The sequence below is a fragment of the Emys orbicularis genome, chromosome 1 (assembly GCF_028017835.1).
Source record: "Emys orbicularis isolate rEmyOrb1 chromosome 1, rEmyOrb1.hap1, whole genome shotgun sequence".
In the NCBI taxonomy this organism is placed as follows: domain Eukaryota; kingdom Metazoa; phylum Chordata; order Testudines; family Emydidae; genus Emys; species Emys orbicularis.
Window position 1 is genome coordinate 336,585,934 of NC_088683.1, and position 15,738 is coordinate 336,601,671.

At 40.7% G+C, this 15,738-nt stretch overlaps 1 protein-coding gene across 1 annotated transcript; it reads left to right on the plus strand.

The window, feature by feature from the left end:
* The first annotated feature begins 1,679 nt into the window (after positions 1-1,679).
* On the plus strand, positions 1,680-10,641 carry LOC135879521 (matrix metalloproteinase-27-like). Its single transcript, XM_065405539.1, has 10 exons — positions 1,680-1,796; positions 2,161-2,399; positions 3,223-3,371; positions 3,471-3,599; positions 5,498-5,659; positions 5,821-5,941; positions 6,814-6,944; positions 7,604-7,763; positions 9,956-10,059; positions 10,319-10,641. Exons 1-10 carry the CDS (start codon positions 1,680-1,682, stop codon positions 10,417-10,419), a joined length of 1,413 nt encoding a protein of 470 aa, XP_065261611.1. The 3' UTR covers positions 10,420-10,641.
* Positions 10,642-15,738: the final 5,097 nt, after the last annotated feature.

The following is a 15,738-nucleotide window of genomic DNA, read 5'->3' on the forward strand; positions in this document are numbered from 1 at the left end:
TTAAACTGCAGCAAGGGAGGTTTAGGTTGGACATTAGGAAAAAGTTCCTAACTGTCAGGGTGGTTAAACACTGGAATAAATTGCCTATGGAGGTTGTGGAATCTCCATCTCTGGAGATATTTAAGAGTAGGTTAGATAAATGTCTATCAGGGATGGTCTAGACAGTATTTGGTCCTGCCGTGAGGGCAGGGGACTGGACTCGATGACCTCTCGAGGTCCCTTCCAGTCCTAGAATCTATGAATCTATGAATCATCAGATTATACCTAGAACTATCCAAATATGTAAATAGATTAGGAAATGTTTAGAAAGACGTGATTAGGTTTATTTCTTTTATTTTCTGTAAGGCTTGTGGACTCCTCCGTGCTAACCCCAGATGCTTTTGTTTTGCTTGTAACCTTTAAGCTGAACCTCAAGAGAGATGTCTTGATGCTTAATTTTTGTTATTGTTTCTTTTAAGATCTAGCAAAAAGCCTAAGTTTCAGATGTATTTTCTTTCTTTTTGTTTTTAATAAAATTTACCTTTTTTAAGAACAGGATTGGATTTTTGGTGTCCTAAGAGGTTTGTGCATGTTGTTTAATTAGCTGGTGGCAACAGCTGATTTCCTTTGTTTTCTTTCTCAGCTCTTCCCCAGAGGTGGGGTGAATTCCCAAGTGTACCTTCCTGGGTCCCCAAGGGTTTTTGCATTTGGGTGGTGGCAGGGTTTACCAAGCCAAGGTCAGAGAAAACTGTAACCTTGGGAGTTTAATACAAGCCTGGAGTGGCCACTATTAATTTTTAGAATCCTTGTGGGCCCCCACCTTCTGCACTCGAAGTGCCAGAGTGGGGAATCAGCCTTGACACATGGTCAATCCAATGGGCTAGGAAAATGCTCTTTGTAGCAGCATTCTAAATGGATGTGAGTGGGGCAAGATCACATTTGTTAAGACCTAAGAAGAGCAGGATGTTGCAGTAATCAAGGCATGAGATGACAAGAGCTTGGATGGGAATGTTGGCTGTGTGGATATTCAAATCCCTGTTCCAATAAATATTTATACAAAGTGGAACAACTTCAATAGGACAAATTGAGTCTCACCTGTCAATAGCCCAGGGGTTAAAGCACTTAGCTGGGAATTGAAATACCCAGGTTCAAATTCCTGGTTTGAAATCAGGCAAATCGGAAACTTGGACCTGGACTTCCAATAAGCAAAGTAAATGGCTTACCCACCAAGCTATTCAAGGGAAGTGGGGGGTTTCTCTCTTTGCAAGTAGGCTCAAAACTAGTATGTTCCAGCAAAACTATTCCATTTTGACGAATCTGCTTTTTTGATTAAAAAAAAAACTTTAATCAAAAATGCAGATTCGTCAAAATGGAATCGTTTTGCTGGACCTTACTAGTTTTGAGCCTACTTGCAAAGAGAGAACCCCCCCAAGTTTGATTAAAAACTTTAATCAAAAATTTCACAATCATCTCCAGTATTTACTGTCTTCAAATGGTTGCACAATCAAATGGTATTAGTTAACTTGTTTTGTGTCACCCCATCTTGTGTTATATGATATCTGTTGCTAATTAAAGCATGTTAAACTGTGAGTCATTCTACAGCAGACTTTATGAAACACCCTATTAACCATATAAACTGAGAAGCCTGAAAGACATGTATACCGAAAGTAGAGCCTGACTCTTGTTACGCTAAGGCAGAAATGAGGATAAGAATGAAGAGCCTTCCATTTTTGCTGTTACTATATGTGGCATTTTCTTATGCTTTTCCTGTGCTTCCAGAAAAAAACAATGAAGGAGAAAATATGCAGCTTGTACAGGTAACTTCATTTTCTGAATCTAAGATGTGCTGAGCCTTTTCCTTTCAGATTTTAAAGCATCTGCATGTTTGAATTGGTCAAGACATTGTTATCGCATGAGGATGCCCTGCACAGCCATACACAGATCTTTTAAGCACACTTTGCTAAAACGGATAAAAATCAGCATGAGTAGGAATTGTCAAGTGATTAAAAAAATGGAATGTGTGGTCTGTTTCTATTTAGCCAGATTCCTAAGACAAACAGCTGCTGGAGCACATGGAAATCAGAGGCACGAAAGCATAGTGTACGAATAATAGTGGTCCTAAGGTAATTTTTTTAAGATCTAAAAAAAGGTTGTAGAATTCATTTATTTATTTATTGTCAGGAGTATCTAGAGAAATTTTATGAGCTTCAACCAGATCCGGAGCATCTAGCATGGAGAAGGAGCACTAGCCCCATGGTTGAAAAAATCCAAAAAATGCAAGAATTTTTTGGGTTGGAAGTGACCGGGAAGCCAGATCCTGAGACTTTGGAAGTGATGCAGAAGCCCAGGTGTGGAGTTCCTGATGTCGGACAGTATGGTTTCATTCTCCCAGGATGGAAAAAAAACAAACTGACATACAGGTAATATCTATGTCATTTTTTCTTGTGTTTAAAATGTGGTTCTCATCTGAAAAGTAGCTCAAAAATTATCTTGTGGGTATCCTTATTTATTTTCTTAAAAAAAAAACTCTCATAGCAAGTGTACTCAGTTAACACAGACAAAAGTTTGTTAGTTTTTCCCTGCCAGTCATGCAAATATACCCTGGACTCATGGAGTCTAGCTGGGTACTTTACCTCTTAGACATAATTTCTAGTAAAGATTCTGTAGGCCAAATATGAGCCTCACTTACGCTCGTTACACCCCTATTGTCTTCAAATGATGTAATCAGTGGCAACTTAATATTGTCTCCAAAGTCAGTAGATATGACTTTCAATGCGCCCAAGGAGAAGATCTGTTGAACAGCAGCCATTTTGACAGGGTAGAACTGCTCTTTAAGAGGTCAGATATATATGATAGAACATGAGTATTATAAATATTAGAGATGGAAAAAACGAGTTATCACATTCCTGGCACACAGAATCCAAAGTGAGTTTTGAATGCTCAAGGATCATTGATCAGGCCTCTTTTTGTATCTTCTAGTACAACATGCTGTCATTGCTGGATAAACTCTTTAGATCAGGGGTTGGCAACGTTTGGCACGCGGCTCACCAGGGTAAGCACCCTGGAGGGCCGGGCCAGTTTATTTACCTGCTGAGGCGGCAGGTTCGGCCGATCGCGTCCCCAACAGGCCGCGGTTCGCCGTCCCGGGCCAATGGGGGAGGCGGGAAGCCGCGGCCAGCACATCCCTCGCCCGCGGGATGTATTATTATTACAGCATATGCATTTGTTTCTTTATTCCTACAGAATTGTGAATTACACTCCAGATATGACACAAACTGATGTGGATAAAGCAATCCAGAAGGCATTTAAAGTATGGAGCACTGTGTCCCCACTGACTTTCACTAGGATTTATAAAGGGATAGCAGACATAATGATTGCTTTTGGGACTGGAGGTACTGTAATAACTGTATGGAACTGGTAAGATGAATTTATATTGTTGCCTACGGCAATGATATGGCGCTCTAATTTTTTTTCAACAAATTCCTGTTTAGCTCATGGTCGCTGTCCCCGTTATTTTGATGGACCCCTTGGTGTTCTTGGCCATGCCTTTCCACCTGGCAATGGTATTGGAGGGGATGTCCACTTTGATGAAGATGAACACTGGACAGAAGGCTCTGCTGGTAGGTCAATAAGGTCTCTTGTACTACGTTAATGATACCTTATTGTAGTACAAAGTAAATGTTAAAAATAATTAGGATATTAAAGATCATCCTCAAATTTCTTTCATAGAACTGCTTGAAAAAAGATTGTAGCGGAAGGGTACATACTTCTCCTGAGCAACCTGGTTTGTTTAGATTGGGGTATCCACAGTGACTGACAGCAGATATACAAATTTGGCCTTGTCTACACTATAGGATGGAACCAGTGGTAAAGGTACCAAAGCCATAGCACTCTCTTAAGCACCAGCAGTATAGTGTGTCCTTGCTAATGCAGTAGCAATAGAGGCCACTGCAGTTTTGACCCATGTCCACACAAGAGCTGTAGTACATTTCTGCAGTACCTATCACACAGTTTCCAGCACAGCTCCCTCAAGTAGTGGTTTCTGGGATATTTCAAAAGGCCTTTTGGAATTCCCTGGGGAGCCATAGGAAATTATGAAAGAGGTCAAACTCCCAGAATCCTCTGGGGGAACTCACATTAACCCCCTAGTTCCAATACAATTTCCTAGTCCCTTTCTTATGTTCCACACCAGGCAGGGTAGGGACTTGAATCCAGGTCTCTCATATCTAGGTGAGTGTCCAAACCACTGGGCTATTGAATATTCAAGGATGGCCCACTCTCTTTCCCCTCTCTCTCTTCTTCCATTCCGCCCCTCCAGTGAAAAGTTTCAGAAAGTCTAGGTATAATTCTTCAATGGGACAAAAAGAAATGTCCAAACCTCACATTTTGTTTGCAAAATGGAATTATTGTTTTCCAGCCAGCCATGCTCAGGAGATCTAGGTTCAATTCACTGCTCTGCCACAGACTTGTGGGCAAGTCACTTGACAACTCTGGACCTCAGTTTTTCATCTTTAAAGGAGAGATAATAATTCTCCCTTACCTCACAAGGGGTTTGTGAAGCTAAATCTATTAATGTCTGTGAGGCACTCAGATACTACATGGATAACTATAGGTATCGAGATAACTGAGCAAATCTAATTTCTCCTGTTTGTTGAGATGACATTAAATCAGAGTGAAACCAGAGCTACCTTTGTCTGATGTGTTTTATTAGGGGATATTTTAAATAAACCATGGACCTAGAAAAAATCTATTTATAAAAGGGAAAACATTGAGTCAATGCTATTTTTTAAATGTATATTTCCTGCCCAAACTGTGTGTACCATGTGTGCAGGGAAGAAAGTCCCATAGAACAACAATTTAGTGCCTTAGGCATAAATATGAGTATTCCTCTTGTTCTAGTCCTCCTACTGATAGTTCTGAATCACCATACAATCAGGGGTAGGTAAATTGGAAAGCCTTTCCTGGCAATTCATCAAAACTGCTCCCACTCTCACCTCCAGCTACCTACTCACTCAGCTCAGCTAGTTTCAACAACTACAGGAAAGAGCCAAACAGCCACTGCCTTCTTGACTCTGGAAGAACATCGCCTTCAGGGCTTAAATTCTCATAGATGATTTCCTGGAGCCCCTCCCCACACACACACATACTCTTCCCATTCAGGGCTCCAGTTTTCAACTGTGGAGTGGGGGAATCTCAGGGCTTTAACCCTATGGGGCATGCTGGGGCTCAGGGCTTCAGCCCCATGGGTTGTGCCAGGGCTCGCCCCACAGGTTTGAAAATATTTACCGGAGCTCTGCTCTGGACAGCTCTAGCAAAATTTAAGCCCTGACCGCCTTGTTTATATAACATGTTTCATACTATATCCCAGCACCAGTGGTTTGAGGTATATACTGTGATGGCTGTAGAATCACTAAGATCCTTTGTAGCACTTGTGTGTTGAGCAGTAAGCTGGACTTCCCAGTTGCAGGCCTGTAGACACAAATACGTCTAAGCTGTCTTGCACCTATGCTTTTTTTAGGGTTCAACTTGTTTCTGGTCGCTGCTCATGAGTTTGGCCACGCATTGGGTCTCTCACATTCCACTGACCGTGGAGCCTTGATGTTCCCAAATTATGCCTACATCAACCCCACTGAATTCCTGCTCTCCCCAGATGACATTAATGGTATACAAGCCATTTACGGTGAGTAGAATCCATCTCCTCAAAAAAACAGAAATAAACAATATCTCAAACAAAGTGAAATCATTTTTAACTAATTATATTTTAATATTGTTCCTCTGTGTGTGAAATACATGACTATCCCCACACATTTTGATATATTCTTTTTAAACTGCTTTCCCTAGGACCCTCACCTAACACCCCGGATGAGCCAGCCAGACCCACATCACCTAAAACCTGTGACCCTATGGTGTCTTTTGATGCCATCACCACACTGCGCAGAGAAGTCATGTTTTTTAAAGACAGGTAAACCCAATCCCTCTTCAAATGACATTAACCTTTGTTTGGACGTTTCCTTTACATTATTTCTTAATGATTGAATGCAACAATGTACTCCAATGATCAGCACCATAGATAGAGGGATTGAAAGAAAGAAAAGGAGATTTCAGAATTAATAACCCACAGAAATAAGAGATGTTTTATTGTTAACAGTGAAGCTATTTACAAACTCGCCTACATTTATACTAGAGGTGAAGTGAGTCCTCTGGCAAGAGTTGCTTGTCTTTCCCAGAAAATATCTCAGGCCCAGCAAAGGTCTATGATTCATTTCAAAATAAGCAGATGGTCAAATTGAGTTGTGAGATAAGTAAATGCTACCATCATTTGCAAAGGAATGGTTATGTTCTGTAATACCTCTTGGGGCCAAATTCAGTTCTCAGTTATACCTGTACAAGCCCACAGTCGGTGGGAACTCATAAGTTAGCAGATCAGAATCAGACTCATTATTTTGTGTGTCCTGGATCCTCTAGCTGATTCTTTCATGTTAGAGTGTGGCACAGGAACTACCCAATCCCTCATCTAGTCCTAACTTATATTCTTAGTCAGTCAACACCCAGGGTGGACTGGTCAGTCAACAAAAGGGTTTTTTTAGAAGTAGCTGATATATTCGGATATTTGACTGCAGCAAGTGACAGAATTTTCTTTCCCAGTATGGTCAATATTTTACTTTCTGGCATGGTGAAATCACTGACTGATTAATAGAATGCACATGGTATCCTGCTAGATTCCCTTGACAAGAAAGAGGTTATAAGTCCCATCACTGTTTACAGTCTTATGAATATACAGAAATGTATGTGGGTTTATTATTTACAGTGAAAATTGTATCATATTTAAATCAGGCACATATGGCGAGTTTATCCTGGTAATTCAGAAGTTGAACTTGAATTAATTTCTACATTCTGGCCTTTTCTGCCATCTGGTATTCAAGCTGCTTATGAAAATATTAAAGATCAGATTCTATTTTTCAAAGGTAAAATATGTGTGATTTTCTCTAAATTCTTCGTAGATGTAATTTTTGGGAGGACATGGGAGGAAAGCACAGGGTGTGTAGTGTTTCAATGTGCATAATACCTATGCACCTGGAATACCTATGCCAATGGGAGGATTTTCCCACTGATGTAGGTAATCCACCTCCCCAAGAGGCCATAGGTAGGTTGATGGAAGAATTCTTCTGTTGACCTAGCACTGTCTTCACGGGAGGAGGGAGGGAGTAGCGGGGAGAGGTAAGATTGCTATAGCTACATCTCTCAGGGGTGTGGATTTCTCACACTCCTGAGAGATATATCTACACCAGTGTAAGTCCTTGTATAGACCTGGCGTGTATAGAATGAACAATTACAGGAAATTTTACCTAGTTTTCCTTACATGGGATTTCATGAATTCTGCTACTGTGCAGGCCCATGTGTTACTTCCACTAAGCAAATGCACTTGTGTTAGGGTGACCAGACAGCAAGTGTGAAAAATCGGGACAAGGGGTGGGGGGTAATAGGAGCCAATATAAGAAAAAGACCCAAAAATCGGGACTGTCCCTATAAAATCGGGACATCTGGTCACCCTAATGTTTGTTTGGCTTGTCATAAACCACAGGTGCAACATTACAAATCTTGTTGTTGCTGTTGTTTTTAACAGGGAATAATTTCTGGGTTATCAGTGGGTACCAGGTGCTCCCTGGTTATCCTAAGAACATCAACACGTTGGGTTTCCCAAGGAGTGTTAAGAAAATTGATGCAGCTGTTTCTAATAAAAACACAGGAAAAACAGACTTTTTTGTAGGTGACAAGTATTGGAGGTAAGGTCAATGGCTAAAAATTTTGCTTTCTGCTTGACTTCCATGCAACCTTCATGTGTGCATTTAAAGATAAGATTTGCCCTTTAAATATTTAGACAGCTAGGACACTTTAATAAGGAATATATTTTAATTTTCAAGGGAAACATTTGTTTAAATGACTCCTGAACTGAGAAAAGAATATACCTTTGCTTCTCTTTCGAAGGCCTATTTAACAGGACTGTCAATACAGTACTCTGCAAGTAGATTTCTTTTGGTGCACTGTACAAGACAATAAGAGTATTCAAGGAAAATGGCAGAAGCCTTAACACTTGGGACTTTTACAAATAAAGTGGGCAAAAAACTAGAAAATGTACTATACAAAGCAATTCTCTGTTGGCAGGGAGATGGACTGGATGATCCAACAGGACTTTACCTTCTCTAACTTCTGTACAGTAAATTGACTCACAGTGTAGGCTTATGTCTACCCTATGAGATGGAAGCGCGATTCCTCTCCTCACATATACAGACTCGTGGTTAGCTCTTGTTAAGTCAGCATGAGTATAAACAGCTGTGTAGTCACAGTAGCATGGGTACGTTCAGTGGAAGCATGGCTTAGCCATGCCACGTACAAATTCACCTGGAACTGATAGGTACAATGAAACTAACTGTCCTTAACTCTCCATCAATCTGCTTTGTATTTGATTTGCAATACATTTAAGCCAAACTCTGCTCACCTAATTCACAGGAGTGCCTTTTAGCACCCAAATACCAGAGAAATAAGATGCAGGGAGATAAGACAGATAATAAACTAGTCATGTGAGTGGCCCATTATGCAAAGCTGGTCATTATTCAGAGATCCCTGCAATAAGTAAGGAGCATGGTATGAGTCAAAGAGGCTTTATCATCATTGTGTATTTCCTTAGTCTGATGATTCAAGTCAGCCACACAATGTTCGTTGAATTTATAGTTGTCTGTGGTTTCCTATTGTTTGTATTTACTGGTTTTGGAAAGAACCCTTGCAATAACATACGCTGCTGTTCTACTGGCCTGTTTACAGGGCAAAGGACATTAGCTGCCCACATAAAAGCTACCATACAGAGTTTTAAAATGTAGTATTAAAACAGTAATTATTTCAGAACCACAGCCTTCCTCCAAAAAAGTCTCATATCCAAAGACAATTAAAACAAATTATTTTCTTTTTGTTTCAGCATGGAGTTCTCCTAGTTCTTTCTGAACAAAGAACCATTTAGTTCCTCCTTTCACCCGCTAAAGTCAACCCGGCATTATATTAACGGTCCTTCAGGCCAATGAGAACTGGGTCCATCAGAACTGACCTTAATTTGACTAGATGGATCATCAAAGAGTGATAAGCCAGTTCCCCCTCTCTCCTCTAAATTTCAAAGCCGAGTATGCTTCCAGGTTACAAGCAATGGACAAAGCTTAAATGCCAAACGTAATGCCTCCATATGGTAATACATAGATTCACAGCTTTTAGGGCCAGAACAGATCATTAGATCATCTAGTCTCACCTCCTGTATAACACAGGTCATTACATTTCATGCATTTACCCCTGCATTTAGAACAGTAACTTGTGTTTAACTAAAATACATCTTCTAGAAAGTCATCCAGTCTTGACTCGAAGAGATGGAATGTCCACCACTTCCGTTGGCAGTTTTTTCCAATGGCTAATCACCCTCACTGTTACAAACTTGTGCCTTGTTTCTAATTTGAATTTGCTTTTATTCAGCTTCCAGCCAGACACTTAGTGGAGCTCTGCCACATCAGAGTTTGCTCCCACATTAAACACACTCCTGCAAAGAGACAGGCCTGTGGGGGAGGAATAGCTCTGTGGTTTGAGCATTGGCCTCCTAAACCCAGGGTTGTAAATTCAATCCTTGAGGGGGCCATTTAGGGGTCTGGGGCAAAAATCTGTCTGGGGATTGGTCCTGCTTTGAGCAGGGGGTTGGACTAGATGACCTCCTGAGGTTCCTTCCAACCCTGACATTCTATGATTCATAGGTTTAAAGGTCAGAAAGGTCCACTGTGATCATCTAGTCTTGCGTTGCTGCATGTGCTTAACTTTGTGAAATATGGGTAGCCTAATGAAGTCATTTGGTCTACTCACAGTGAATAAAGTTAACCATGTGCTTAAGTCTTTGCAGGATTAGGGCTTAAATTCTTGCAAATCCATTCCACCCTGTTATATCATTCAGGTATGAGGAAAGCAGTCAATCCATGGAAAAGGGCTATCCAAGACAGATAACAGATGACTTTCCAGGAATTGGCAAGAAAGTTGATGCTGTTTTCCAGCATAAAGGTAAGTGGAATGAACTTTCAAGTAAGTGGAAGATTTGCACTGTTGTAAATTTCAGAAGGATTAAAAATATTATTAGTCATTATTATATTAGTCACATTATATGCCATTATTATTATTACCTTGCTAAGAGCAGAAAGTAACAAGAGGTTTTCTGTGCATATGGAAGATGTTATTTTGCTATTGTCTCCAGCATTATTTGTTAAAACAGAGCTACAAATGACTTGTACAATATAATCATTCCTCTTACTTTTATTTCTAGGATTCTTCTACTTTTTCCATGGATCAAAGCAATGGGAGTTTGACCCTAATGCTAAGAGAGTTATTCGTGTGATGACGAGCAATAGCTGGTTTAACTGTTAACATTAAACATTATTATATGCAACTTAAGAAAAGAAAGTCTAGCTAGCTAGCTTTCTATAAAATAGCCCATCACTGTGATATCAAGGCACCTAGTATATTGGAAAGGCAAACGGGCTGTTTTTTCATGAATGTCTACATTCTCAGTATTGTCCATATTTAGTGTATGTCCAACAGTCAAAGCAGAGCTACAGTCTTCGATTTCTTTTCATAACAAAGTATAACATATTCATGTGTGTTTTATACTCTGAATGGACTTCCCACTATCTTGGAAATAAAGTGTTTTATACTTGGTATTAACTGCCGTCTGCTTCATCCGTTCATGACACTTCACATTTCTAAAACAGAAAAGGTCTGAAGGACTTGACACAAATACGCTGAATATATTTTAAAACTATATATCCCCATCTTTTCACTTTTTCTTTCACAACACCTCCAAGCTCCTGCCTTGTTCTGTCCATATTGCCAAAGCTCTCACCCAGGCCCTTATTGTCTTGTGTCTTAAGCTTGTCATCATCTCCACTTTGGCCTTGACTGCTTCAACCTTTACCCTCTCATATCAATTCAGAATCACCCTCCTGGCTTGTTGCTTCAACCATGTCACCCCTCTCTCTTGCATCAAGTATCTTCTTAGAACATTATGTCCATTCACAATTTAGCCCTGTTCTGTTCAGTTAATCCATTATCTTACCATGTGTAAATCTTTGTGCCATCAACAATGCCAGCCTTTCCCACCCATTAGTCTACTTCTAACTCAAATACTTCTGTGCTTTATCTCATGCTGCCCCTTGTGCATGGAACAAACTCCCCACAAAAATCCATAAAGTCGCTCCCTTATCCTCCCTTCATATGTTTCCTTCAGACACCCTTGTGCAATAATGCCTATAGAAAACCGCCAGTCGGCAAGTTATATTGTGTGCTAGTCTATGTGAAAACATGCTTGCAGTGATATTGGCTTGTCCTCCTTCTCCCACATTGTCATCTTTGTTTCATCACACATTGCATCTTTGGAATAAGGAGTTTCTTTTTACTACATGTGTGCACAGTGCTGAGTGCAGTGGGACCCTGATCCCTACCTGGAAACTCATGGCACTACTGTAAATAAAACAATAATAATAGAAATATATAATAATGATAATAATAAATAATAATATTGGGATGAAAGTGTGATTACTCCATTCCCATTGACCTGTTTGCTATCAGGAAATCTGAACCAACATGGGGCCAATCAGGGCTCCAACATTTATTACCCTTGTTCTGTGTAGCTCCACAGAATTTCATGTTTCTCTTCTTGTTCTAGTCTCACTGCAGCCAATGGAGCGACACTGAATTACACCAGTTGGCCAATTGTATCTAAAAATGAGATAAAAATTCAACAGACCCTATTGCCCCTGGTGCATTCGAGAGTACCCCGGGGCAATATGTCAGGTCAGATATTTCAGTTTTGTGACCGTGAACATGTAAATTCGAGAACAAAAGAAACACAGCTAGAACCATGCTGGTTAGATGCAGGTCCCTAATGCAGTTTAAACTAGAAGTGGCTTGCAGTAGAAAATATTTGCTAGCCACCCCCAATTTTGTGGGAGAGAAAACTTGTTGGGGCTGCCAGCTTCCCAGACTATGAAATGGGCACTTCTTGGCAGGAGGTTACTGTAGCCTTTCATCACCATTGCCCAATGATGCAACTGTCTGAAGATACCCTTTCTGATTATTACACACTCAGGATGTTGCTGACAGATTGTAGTGGAGGTTGGTGGGATATGTAAAATGACTCAGCCTACTCCCTGTTTTGATTCATCTCTATCATAATTTCAGTAAAGAGTGTCTAGAGGACACAGCTTCATGGCATGTTTACAGAAGCTGCCAAGTCAGTCAACACCCCAACTTACAAACAGAGGCAAGGCTATTATCAGACACTGTACTCTGCCTTAGCTGTTTAATTTTAAAAAAAATGTTTGTTTTACCTGCAATAAAAGTTTAATCATTAAGCTAGAAAAGAAATTATTCCACATCCCACAGAATATAGGTGAGGTTCCCAGCTCTTCAGGTAAAAGCACAAATAATTGTAATAAATCTGTACCCCATTCCATTCCCAGCTGAAACATTGTTTGGTTACCAGAATAAATCCTTTGTCTAAATGAGAATTTACCTTCAATAGTTACATACTTATTCCCTACGTTTCCTGACATGTGGCTATTTTCAGTTTGTTAAATACACACATGTGGAATATGTTCACAGCTTATTAGCAAAGGAAAAGATAAGTGGGTGTCCTTTTTTTTAATTCTTCTTTATCATATACAAAGAAGTCCAGCAAGGTCCTCCGAATACCCAAAAAGGGCTTGATTTTTACCTTAGAGATACCAGTACTATCAAATCGTGTCCTCCCTGTTTGACGCTGGATGTTTCCTTGGAGGACTAGAAAACTGGAATGGGAGCTTCATCAGCCCTTTACTTAAAAGGAAGGGGAGGTGAGTCTTTACCAAGGACCTTTCCACCCAACTCTTTGTTGGGCACTACAGCTAAATAATTGTTAAAAAAATCTAAATCGTCTGACTCAAAGTCCCAGATACTCTCAATTACTTACGTTTCACTTGTTACTTCTGCTGCCATATTCCTACTCATTGGTGACTACAGACTCTAGAAAGAAAGATAGGATGGAAAAGACATATGAAAACAAGCAAAAGTCTACTCCTCACATGCCATTTAGGACATCTTACATGGCAAAGAAACAAAGGCCATTTGTTTCTTTGGCAGGTCATATTTCATGTTTATTTTAACCAATATTTTTCAAAGGAGACCATATCATGGTACTGTGGAGTAAGTGACTTATTAAATTATATAGATTATATACAAAACCATGTTACACAAAATCATGTTTCCTAATGTCATGTACTTTTCACATATACAGTGGAGTGGCAATCAAATTGGTGTACAAAATGTGACCTTTTTATTCAGTAATATAAATCATAGAAGATTAGGGTTGGAAGAGACCTCAGGAGGTCATCTAGTCCAACCCCCTGCTCAAAGCAGGACCAACACCACCACCAACTAAATCATCCTAGCCAGGGCTTTGTCAAGCCGGGCCTCCTTAAAAACCTCTAAGAATGGAGATTCCACCACCTCCCTAGGTAACCCATTCCAGTGCTTCACCACCCTCCTAGTGAAATAGTGTTTCCTAATATCCAACCGAGACCTCCCACACTGCAACTTGAAACCATTGCTCCTTGTTCTGTCATCTGCCAGTACTGAGAACAGCCAAGCTCCACCCTCTTGGGAACCCTCCTTCAGGTAGTTGAAGGCTGCTATCAAATCCCCCCCTCACTCTTCTCTTCTGCAGACTAAATAATCCCCGTTCCCTCAGCCTCTCCTCGTAAGTCATGTGCCCCAGCCCCCCGATCATTTTTGTTGCCCTCCGCTGGATTCTCTCCAATTTGTCCACATCCCTTTTGAAGTGTGGGGTCCAAAACTGGATGCAATACTCCAGATGTGGCCTCACCAGTACCGAAGAGAGGGGAATCATTGCTTCCTTCAATCTGCTGGCAATGCTCCTACTAATACAGCCCAATATGCCGTTAGACTTCTTGGCAATGAGGGCACACTGCTGACTCATATCCAGCTTCTCGTCCACTATAATCCCCAGGTCCTTTTCTGCAGAACTGCTGCCTAGCCAGTCGGTCCCCAGCCTGTAGTGGTGCATGGAATTCTTCCCTCCTAAGAGCAGGACTCTGCACTTGTCCTTGTTGAACCTCATCAGATTTCTTTTGGTCCAATCCTCCAATTTGTCTAGGTCACTCTGGACCCTATCCCTGCCCTCCAGCGTATCTACCTCTCCCCCCAGCTTATTGTCATCTGTGAACTTGCTGAGGGTGCAATCCATCCCATCATCCAGATCATTAATAAAGATGTTGAACAAAACAGGCCCAGGATCGACCCCTAGGGCACTCCGCTTGATACCAAAATATCCCCTTTTGTTACTTTTGTTTGCTTACATCCTGAAGTCCTTAATGGACACAATTTCCTTTGACGTTAGTGTGTATGAACTACAGGATTGGGCCCTAAATTATAGCATTGGCACAGGTATCTCTGCTAAGCACCATTTTGAAAATGTAATTCCATATACTTAAGGCAAAATACTGTCTGCGTATTTCTTAGACTGCAGTTGCATGGCTGGTTACACATGCCTCAATCTTGAGAATTGGGCTGGCTTCAATTTTGCATTCTCAGAGCAAAACTGAACATTTGCACAATTAGGAATTTCCTTATGTTTTCCTGATTTTGCAGTCAATTTGTTCAAACTCACTGATTTCAATGGGAGCTTTGACTGAGTAATTTGGGATTTGGGTGGGGTGAAGCCCTCATTTGAAAGAAACTCGTGACAAGAAATGTCTCATTTCCTATTGTGTGTTCAAAGGGACCACAGTGCATTAATAGCTGATTGGCTACTGCTTCTGTGCAAGTAATTGCCTCTTTGACACCAGCTTTCCCACAGTAACATGAACCCCATAAAGTTGTGCTTGTGTGCACAGCGGACATTTACCATCACATTACTCCACACTTCATTTTAATTTCTACTGACGCTTACTTGTTTTTTATCCCTTTCCCACATATCTACTTTATACAAACAGGAAAAATGTCACCACCACAATGTGTTGTTCCAGGACATATGCAATAACTTCTCACCCAGGCCATAATTTCATGCGCACTGTGGTTAGTTTTCCCAATAGAAAAGGAAACTGCAAGCTCTGCATTTAAGCAATCAGAACAAAGAGGCCCTTAAGCAGTTCAGTGTGTTAACCCCTTGATTCCCAAATCCTCAGTATAGCCAGAACCACATCTAAGAAGACAGCTAAAATTCAGTACAGTACAACTAATGTCATCATACCTTTTGCATAAAGTTAAAACAATAAATAACAGAGGGAGGGAGACATGAAACGGAGTAAGTAAGGGGGAAAAGGTATATGAGATTTGAAAAGACATGGTGAGTGAATGAGGTAGAGGTTGCCCCTATTTGTTTACTGGACACCTTCAAAAATGTGACATTTATATCAGCACTCAAGGAACATTTCCTCAGCGGAAACATCTCCAACTACCAGTCGTCTTCTTCAGACGCTCCAGCAGTGCCTGTTCTCCATCATCATTTTAGATTATTTCCAGTCAGGATTCAGACCTGGCACACATCTGTCAGATTGCCTAGCTGAACACTCTTCTCATGGCTACAGAACATGTCCAACAGGGCTGTTAGACCAGGGAGAGAGGTTACGGACTACAATACCATTAATAGCTAATGATACTTTGCTCTACATCTTCTCGTTGAGCATGTAC